Genomic DNA, 9,915 nt, shown 5'->3' with positions numbered 1-9,915 from the left:
ACTATCGAAATTGACATTATTTTTACAATAATTTTATCACTCCAAGAGTATGTACTTTCAAGATCTAATTATGATATTTTATTTTTAAAAATGAATATTAAATGTTAATCTATTACTGTATTGTGAATAATATATAGTAGAAAATAATTTAAGAAAATTATAAATATTTCTATTTTTACATTTTATAGACATGTAATTAAAGAGATAACCTCGCTCGCAGTAAGTTATAATTTTAGGTTTAACAACTCCACCATACCTTTAAAATTGAGCCTAGTTATTGACCCTCAAATTTCAACAAGAAAACTCATTTTAACATGTTATATAAATGTATTAAATTAAATTCCAATTAAATATTGATCTATCCATCTATTTTGAGTTAAATTTTTTACTTACATGATAATTAGTTCACAGATTTAATCGTCGTACTTCCTAACGTAAACTGTTTAGACTCTACTTACAAAATGGCTTCCTCAGCCACTTATGGCTAAAATATTTGTTTTTATTCAGTCAATATTTTCTATGTTTTTTAGATTGCCATTAATTGGGCTCAGAATAAATTACAATAAATTAAGAAAAAAATTGATTTTCTTTTTAAAGTTATAGTTTTTCAAGTAAGTAAGAAAAAAGTTGAAAAAGCCAGAAACCTGTTCAGGTTCAATAACTGGGTCTTTTACCTTGTATACGTCAAATGTTATGAGAAAAAAATTATCCCAGATAGCCAGTTGAGCTCAATCAACAGTCAAATTAAAGCAGATATTTCACGTATACGTGAGATCAAAAATTGACTTCGATGAGAACTCTTTAGATGATTAACATTTTAACTCAAAAATTTCAATGAAACATTTGACATCTCAATGACGTCTAAGTATACAGAAAAAATTTCATTTCCAATTTCATGCTTTCTTTTATGCATGTAAAATTACATATAAATTTGACGTAAGATAGCATGTTACTGAAGTTAGCCGACGTCTAATAATTTTTGGATTTTTTTTAGAGCGAGAAATTACAAAAAAAAAAATATTTCACAAAATTGCACTTACAGTCTTTTAAATTTTGTACATGTGCATTTTTTCAGTTTTTTTATTTTCTTCAAATTCAATTGTTCAAAAAAAATCCAAAAATTTTTAATTGTCTGGTAACTTCAGGATCACAAAATGGCAACTTTAATTTTACGTCAAATTTATACGTTATTTTACGTATAAGAGAGCTGAAAAGTTGAACTGAAATTTTTTATATATACTGTGCGTCATCGAAATGTCAAAAGTTTAAATTCAATTTCTGAGCTAAAACTCTGGTTTCCTGTATAGGCCCGGGCTTTAGCAAATTAATTTAACATGGTAGCCAGCTTCTACCTTATACTCTGATGGTAAAGTCCAAGCATTTAGTTCGCATGTACACATATACATCTTTAAAAAAAAGTTTATAGATTTTCATGGAAAAAAAAAAAGTTTTGTATCAATACGCAGTCACTATAGCAACCGTTTATAGGGAACTACTTTCGGAAGTCTATCGAAAGTGACCAAAGCTGGCGGGATTGCCGGCTTAATCCAAAATATCATTTACTATTACATCTTTTGTAATTAATAGAATTTATTATTTTGAATATAAACTTATCTAATCCTAGATATTATTATCAAACAATAGTTATTAAAAATTTCTTTATGACAAAAAAATAAAATATTGTTAACATTTTTTTTTGTTTAGTGTTTAGTCGTCCATCAATGTGCCATTGATTACGCGTAATACACTACGGTATATATAAGAAAAAATAAAAATAATCTGTTGTCAAGCGAATTATTTAGCTTAAATAATGTAAGTACCAAGTGACAGTCTTATATTTAAATGTTAAAATTTTCATTTTAGTTTCTATTAAATTATAATTCTCTTCATAATTACGTAAAATGCAGCCATTTTTTTTTATTGTTAATGGTTTTATAATCATTAGTAATCAATGCAATGTGACCCGTTCTTAATACTATTTATTGATAGAGTAAATTGTATTTTTATTATTATTTTTTTTTTTTAATTAGTAAAAACTAGCTTTTAATAAATAATTTATACTTTTTATCAGGCTTCATCGTGATCGAGATCAAGGCAGAGGCCGGGGTAATGGAAATAACAGAAATGACCGTGGTTCTAATGATAATAACAATTATGGCAACAATCGATTCATTGGTCGTGGAGGCAATAACAGCGGAGGAGTAAAAGGCAAAATACCCGGGAGTGCCTTAAAGAAATTAAGCTGGGATATAACGTCTTTAGAACCAGTGAAAAAAGATTTTTACGTTGAACATCCATCTGTAACAAGGAGGTTTGAAATTATTTTCCATTGAGAAATACGAAAAAAATTTATGTTTTTTTTATTTTTTAATATTAAAATTTATACGACTGGTAGATCACCTGATGAAATAAATAAATTTCGTCAGACTGCTGAGATAACTGTAAAAGGAAACAATGTTCCCAATCCAATTCAGCACTTTCAGGAGGGTAATTTTCCTCCCTACATTATGGAAGGAATTAAAAAACAAGGATTTACACAACCAACAGCTATTCAATCTCAAGGATGGCCTATTGCTCTCAGTGGTCGAGATCTTGTTGCAATCGCTCAAACAGGATCAGGAAAAACCTTAGGAGTAAGAAATAACAAATATTGATGCCATAATTGATCCATTTTTTTTTTCTCTTTAAACTAATAATTAAAATTCTTTCCAGTACATTTTACCTGCGATTGTCCACATTATTCATCAACCTCAGTTAAATCCTGGAGATGGACCAATAGCTTTAATTCTAGCACCAACTCGAGAATTAGCTCAACAAATTCAAGAAGTAGCTAATTATTTTTCCGAAACAGCGTCAGTAAGAAATACATGCATATTTGGTGGGGCACCCAAAGGACCTCAAGTTAATGATCTTGAACGTGGTGTTGAGATATGTATTGCTACACCTGGAAGATTGATTGATTTTCTTGAACGTGAAACAATAAATTTACGTCGATGCACTTATTTAGTACTTGATGAAGCAGACAGAATGTTAGACATGGGATTTGAACCACAAATACGTAAAATAATTGAACAAATTCGACCTGACCGTCAGATTCTTATGTGGTCAGCAACATGGCCAAAAGAAGTTCGTGCTTTGGCTGAAGATTTTTTGACTAATTATACTCAATTAAATATTGGGTCATTGACATTGTCTGCCAACCATAATATTATTCAGATAATTGATGTTTGCCAAGAATTTGAAAAAGATATTAAACTACAGCGTTTGTTACAAGAAATTGGTACTGAGAAAGAAAATAAAACAATTATTTTCGTTGAAACCAAACGTAAAGTTGATGATATTACAAGAAATATAAGAAGAGATGGATGGATGGCTTTAAGTATTCATGGTGACAAAAATCAACATGAGAGAGATCATGTTTTACAGGAGTTCCGAAGTGGACGAGCACCAATACTCGTAGCGACTGATGTAGCAGCTCGTGGTTTAGGTAAATTTTTAATAATTTATACTTATAGTTATAATTTTTTTTCTTAGTCATTATTTTATTTTAAAGAATTGTATAACAATACGTCACAATGTTTAAAGATTTTCCTTTCTTAATAACTGATTCAAAATTCATTAATAATTTAATGTTTGATGTGTAAAATTATATTTAAGATTTTTCTATAAAATTGCCTTTATAATGCTCAGGAATTTTTTTAAGTATCTCTAATACGATTACTTCAGGTATTAATACAATGACATCATTCTTATTTTCTCATTCGCTTATAATTAAATTATAGTTATATGTGATATTAAGAATTCTTTTAAATATTTTTAGATTTAAAATTCCTTGAAATAAAATATATAAATTACATGTATACTGAAATAAAATATTTAAAGTACCAAAAAATTTTTTTAGATGTTGACGACGTAAAATACGTTATTAATTTTGATTATCCATCATCATCGGAAGATTATATTCATCGTATTGGACGTACTGGTCGAAGACGTCAGATAGGGACAGCATATGCATTTTTTACAACACACAATATGAAACATGCTGAAGATTTAATTGCAGTATTACGTGAAGCTGGTCAAAACATAAATCCACGTCTCAGTGAAATGGCAGAACTTGCTAAGTCTGCAAACCTCGCTGGCAAAGGTTACTTTTACTTTTAAAAATGTAAATAATAGTAATAAAATATAAACTTTTATACTTATTAAATTTATTCAATTAGGTGCTAAAAAATACGGTGCTCAAATTCCAAGAGTTAATGAAAGAATGGATAATAGACGCCCGGGTAATTATGAAAATAATGGAAAAGGCCGAGGCAGTAATAATAATAACAATAACTACCGAGGTGGAATGTCTTATCAATCTGGTAATAATTCTTATCCAGGATCAAATTATAATAATCAATCTACGAAACAATCATCTGGTCAAAATTATTCGTATGGTTATAATACACAAAGAAACTACGTACAAAATAATCCTGCTTATCATAACAATGACACTGGATACGATTGCAATTTTTCAGCACCAAATTCTTATTAAAAAAACAAAAAAAAAAGAAAGACATATAGATAATGATAGTAATTGCACACTCATTTATTATTATAAAATTTAGTTTAAATAATCACAAACTTTGTGTAATTCTCAAACAAAAATACTTAAAATATCTCTATTATTTATGAGTGTGAATGTAACATCAGACAAATTTAAAATTATTAATAAATAAAGTAAATAATTATTAATATAAAATTTCTAAAAAATGCGCATTTAAATAATTTTGAAATTAATAAGTGCATTTTTTATAAATAATAGTTTTTTTATTATTTACTCTATTCATTAATAATTTTAAATTTGTCTGATATCTGCTACATTCACATTCATTATTATTTACATTTAAATATTAATCTAACATACTTTTAAAAAGTATTAAGTATAAACATAGCTGTTTAAATTAACTTGTTATTTTTTCTTTGTTTTGTTAATTCATCTCACAGTATATTTATAACTACATTAATAAGTATATATATTTAATAATTTAATTTAAAATTTAACTTCGTATTAATGTGTGATTTAATTCATAACGAATTCCAAGTTTCTGTGATCTGTGACTGAATTTAGAATTAAACTGTTGAATAAAGAACATGCAATTAATAAAAAAATAAACTTCTATTCCTTTTATATTATGAAACTAAAAATTTAAACTAACCGCCAAAAATTCATGCTTGTGATTCGCCCATTGAACTCCTACTCTTTTCATTCATATTGATCCACATACCTAAATTAGAAATTTTAAATAATATATTATATTTATTTCAGGTATTTATATAAATTTTCACAATTATTTATATTTTTTAATCATTCAATAATTGAATTTTTTAAGATATTTAATTTTTATTTTTAATAATTATGAAGTGAAATAAATAATTGAGGGACTACTTTGTGTACTACTTTTCCGCCATTGACGTTTAGACAGAGTAAGATCAGACAAGACTTAATTCGCTCGTGACGCGTTCCTATCAATTGTTAAAAAATAATTAAACTTATAGAGTAAATCAAGTTTACAAAAATATTAATTTTCAATTAATTTAATTATACAAACATGTAAGTATCATAAATAGTTGTAATAATATCTAGATTTAATTGTTTTTAATGAAAAAAAAAAAAAAAAAAAGTTCTGTCACAATATATACAGTTATTGTATACAGAATTAGAACTAAAAATTCATTAAACATATAGTTGAATAAATGTTTATTTTTAAAAGTATTGAATCATAAGTAATGAAAAATGAATAAATTTGACAGGGCTTTTCGTGATCGTGATCGAAACGATAGACGAGGAAGTGGAGGTGGAGGACGAGGTGGACCTGGAGGTGGTCGTTTTGGTGGTAATAGAGATGGTGGATCTCGTTATGGAAATGTCGGAGGTAATCGTGACGGCGGTGGATTTGGTGGTGGTAATTCATTTAAAAATCGTCAACCAGGTGAAAGATTACGAAAACCTCGTTGGGATATGAATAGTCTCCAGCCATTTTGTAAAGATTTTTATCAACCGCACACAAGTTGTATGACACGTTCATCACATGCTGTTGAGACTTATCGTTCTAATAGAGAAATAACAGTTAAAGGTCTAACGGTACCAGGTCCAAATATATATTTTGAAGACGGTGGTTTTCCTGATTATATTTTAACTGAATTACGTAGACAAGGTTTTGATCAACCAACAGCAATTCAAGCACAAGGTTGGCCTATTGCACTTTCTGGTCGTGATATGGTTGGTATAGCACAAACAGGTTCAGGAAAAACTTTGGCGTATATTTTACCAGCAATTGTACACATAAATAATCAACCACGTTTAAATAGAGGCGATGGACCTATTGCTCTTGTATTAGCACCAACTAGAGAACTTGCACAACAAATCCAACAAGTTGCTGCTGATTTTGGTGTTTCATCACAAATAAGAAATACATGTATATTTGGTGGAGCACCTAAAGGACCACAAGCACGTGATCTTGAACGTGGTGTTGAAATTTGTATTGCAACACCAGGACGTTTAATTGATTTCTTAGAACGCGGTACGACTAATTTACGACGATGCACATATTTAGTACTTGATGAAGCCGACAGAATGTTAGATATGGGATTTGAGCCACAAATAAGAAAAATTGTTGAACAAATACGTCCTGACAGACAGACACTTATGTGGTCAGCAACATGGCCAAAAGAAGTTAAAAATTTAGCTGAAGAATTTTTAACAAACTACATACAAATAAATGTTGGTTCATTGACTTTGTCTGCTAATCATAATATTCTGCAAATCGTTGATGTGTGTGAGGAGTACGAAAAAGAAAGTAAACTTATGAAATTATTAGAAGAAATTTCAAATGAACCAGAAAATAAAACAATTATATTTGTTGAGACTAAAAGAAAAGTTGATGATATTACACGGGCTATCAATAGATATGGATGGCAAGCGATTGGTATTCATGGTGACAAGAGTCAGCAAGAAAGAGATTACGTTCTTAATCGTAAGTTTTATTTTACATAATTATATGTTTGTATTGTAATTAATTGTTAATTTATATTAAATTTAATTTTTTTTAGAATTTCGCAGTAGTCGATCTGCAATTTTAGTAGCTACGGATGTTGCAGCACGTGGGTTAGGTAAGAATATATTGACAAGTGATTAAATAAGATGTAAGGGTCGGGCTGCGATGGTTATTACCGCGTTAATTAACAGTCGATATCTTGTAAATGTGGCCACGGATAACGGCATATGCCAGACTGATTGACGCTGATGCTCTATTAAGCTTTTTACACAGGCAACAATAAATAAAACTTAGTTCAGGGAATCGAAAAATTATTCAATTATTAAGAATTTTATTATTTATTAATATATTAAAATAGATAAAAAGAATATTTGGATAATTTACAGGTAATTGAGATAAAAAATGCGGAAGGTAAGATGTTAGTGAGGGTATTCTTTTATTTATCTTTTGTTCAGAACGAGACAAGTCTTGTCAGTCTGGTAATAACATGCTGTTCTATGTGTTTTCAGAGGCACATGCGACGGAGTTTTATCAATGATAAGAACTCTGGAAGAGCTTGCTTTGGAAAAAATAATTGAACGAGGTGTGACTGCTGGTTGCTGTCCCCTCGCAACAAGCTAACATTACGCTGTGCCTCGGTATCAACCGTGCCACTTGTTGAAATACCACACTCTCGCTCTGTACCTGCGACGGTCCAAAGTATGGAAGTTAATGTTAGGGCATCTAATCAAGACGAACACTTATGGAATACATCAATTATATTTTTAATTTAAGTTCAAAAACAGCATCAATCAACTGTCTTCTGCAATGCTCATGAAATCCATTGACGACAATTTACTCAAAAATAATTAAAATTTTTATTTAGCAATTAAATAATCATTCATTCATTAAATACGTCGTCCATACTATTCATGACATTGCAATAAAATTTATTATATAGGGAATAAATATATTGAGATATGTAATTGTTTCTTATACTTCAACTACAACGTATCAATGAATTATTGGACTGAAACTGAGATTCAGATAAAATCCAACAAAGATCCATACTTTGGTGCGGGAGAGACGGGTGTGAAATTGTTAATGCATTAATCTAGAGCTCGCTAATCTCTCATGCGAGACTTGACAACCATCTGAGCTCTGATTCCTATACATTTCCAAACAAATGTATTTACATTCCAGCCTTTAAAATCAACAGGTAATTTAAATGTGGTTGCTCTTTGTGGTCGATTCACTTCTGCTGATTGTATACCATGTAAACAGAATTTTATTTAATGTATTCATTCAATTTTAAATACCAATAGCTATTTAAGATAAATTTTTTTTTGTTTAAATTTTATTATTAATTTAAAATTCTATTTTCATAGTTTACAAGTTCACATCAGTCATTGTGCTTTTAAAAAAATTGCTTTATGATTTCGATTGCACCACAAGAGAAACAATTTTTAATCATTATTTCTTTTATAATACTATTTAATGTAATTAGACGTTGAAGATGTCAAGTTTGTCATAAATCTTGATTATCCATCGAATTCTGAAGACTATGTTCATCGTATTGGACGTACTGGACGTTCACGACGAACTGGAACAGCGTATGCTTTTTTTACTCCTAACAATGCACACAAAGCCGGTGATTTGATCCAAGTTTTAGAAGAAGCCAAACAAGTTGTCAACCCAAAGTTGTACGAACTTTCAAGAAATCCAAATGCATTTAAAAGTAATTCATTTATAAATATTAGCAATTTTTTATTTTATAAAAGGAAGCAAAAATAAAAATAATTTTTTTTTTAATAATTCAGGAGGAAGATTTTCGGGAAGAAATGGAGGTGGAAGTGGACCACGTGGTGGTAATTCACGTGGTGGTGGATCTCGAGGTGGTCGAGATTCCGGTGATAGAAACAGATTTGATCGTAATAATGGAGGAGATCGTGGCATTGGAGCTGGTGGTAATAAATGGGGTGGAAATAATGCAGGTTAATATCATTTTTTATTTATATATATTCAAGTTATAATATTAATTATAGAATTATAAATAAAAGATAATTTTTCAATTAAAGGTGGCATGAGCGGAAATAATTTTAACAATAAACCTTTTCCATCAAATAACTATGGAGGTGGTAATTCAAATAGTTATAATCAAAATGGCAATTCATACGGAAGTAGTAATTCTTACAATCAACGAAATGGTTATTGATGAAATAAAGTTTAATTGTTGAGATAAACAAATAAATTGAATCATCCAAAAGATAAAACGTCAGCAATTGAATTCAAATTAATTACTGCAGTCAATATGCGAAGGAAGTACATAGAATATTTTTTATTTAGAATAAAAAAAAAATGATTAATTGATAGATTAATCAAACAAGTTAGAATGTATTATTCTATTTGTGGAAGATTTTAAAAAACAACACGAGAAAGAAAAAAAGGTTAAACACAACTTTTTTTTACATTCGCCCAATGTATTTATAAATGCACGCTTAACGCGATCAAATAATAATATCTTTAAAATAAGTAAATAAATATAAGCAAATATGTATCAGTGAAATAAATAATAAATTAGAATTATATAGTTGATTGATTATTATTATTTCTTTATTGATAAGAATTTGAAAAAAAATGTGATAGTAATTACCAACGGGATACCCGAGAAGGAATACTCAAGATTCGATTGGGTCTACCGTTATCGGAAATCATCCGACATGGTCAGAGTCGCGCTCCACGCGTCATATCTCTTAAAATAATATAAAAAATTCATATATCGCAGAAAAATTATTTAATTACGTTTGTTTCATCTTGTATGTAATTTTCATTTAAAAGTCTAGACTAGACATTATTAAAATTGGCTTTACTATCAGTTTCAACTAGATCAAAAAAT

The 9,915-nt window shown here is 29.0% G+C and overlaps 2 protein-coding genes across 2 annotated transcripts; both read left to right on the top strand.

The window, feature by feature from the left end:
* The first annotated feature begins 1,437 nt into the window (after nt 1-1,437).
* LOC130664072 (uncharacterized) lies at nt 1,438-4,570 on the top strand. The gene is made up of 7 exons (XM_057463776.1): nt 1,438-1,576; nt 1,705-1,812; nt 2,072-2,311; nt 2,396-2,633; nt 2,713-3,487; nt 3,902-4,144; nt 4,221-4,570. Coding segments are annotated over exons 2-7 (1,815 nt in total). The 5' UTR covers nt 1,438-1,576; nt 1,705-1,810; the 3' UTR covers nt 4,538-4,570.
* Nucleotides 4,571-5,436: 866 nt separating this feature from the next.
* Nucleotides 5,437-9,614, top strand: LOC130664071 (uncharacterized). The gene is made up of 6 exons (XM_057463775.1): nt 5,437-5,596; nt 5,797-7,019; nt 7,096-7,155; nt 8,527-8,757; nt 8,840-9,013; nt 9,098-9,614. Coding segments are annotated over exons 1-6 (1,827 nt in total). The 5' UTR covers nt 5,437-5,594; the 3' UTR covers nt 9,235-9,614.
* Nucleotides 9,615-9,915: the final 301 nt, after the last annotated feature.

This window comes from Microplitis mediator, chromosome 2, assembly GCF_029852145.1.
Source record: "Microplitis mediator isolate UGA2020A chromosome 2, iyMicMedi2.1, whole genome shotgun sequence".
Taxonomy (NCBI): Eukaryota; Metazoa; Arthropoda; class Insecta; order Hymenoptera; family Braconidae; genus Microplitis; species Microplitis mediator.
The sequence above is the reverse complement of the archived record's forward strand: the minus strand, read 5'-3'. Positions and strand labels throughout refer to the sequence as shown.

Coding starts and splice junctions, on each gene's coding strand:
- LOC130664072 (XM_057463776.1), top strand. Junction 2,312..2,395: donor CATCCATCTGTAACAAGGAG/GTTTGAAATTAT, acceptor TACGACTGGTAG/ATCACCTGATGAAATAAATA. Junction 4,145..4,220: donor TGCAAACCTCGCTGGCAAAG/GTTACTTTTACT, acceptor TTATTCAATTAG/GTGCTAAAAAATACGGTGCT.
- LOC130664071 (XM_057463775.1), top strand. Junction 7,020..7,095: donor AAGAGATTACGTTCTTAATC/GTAAGTTTTATT, acceptor AATTTTTTTTAG/AATTTCGCAGTAGTCGATCT. Junction 7,156..8,526: donor TGTTGCAGCACGTGGGTTAG/GTAAGAATATAT, acceptor TAATGTAATTAG/ACGTTGAAGATGTCAAGTTT.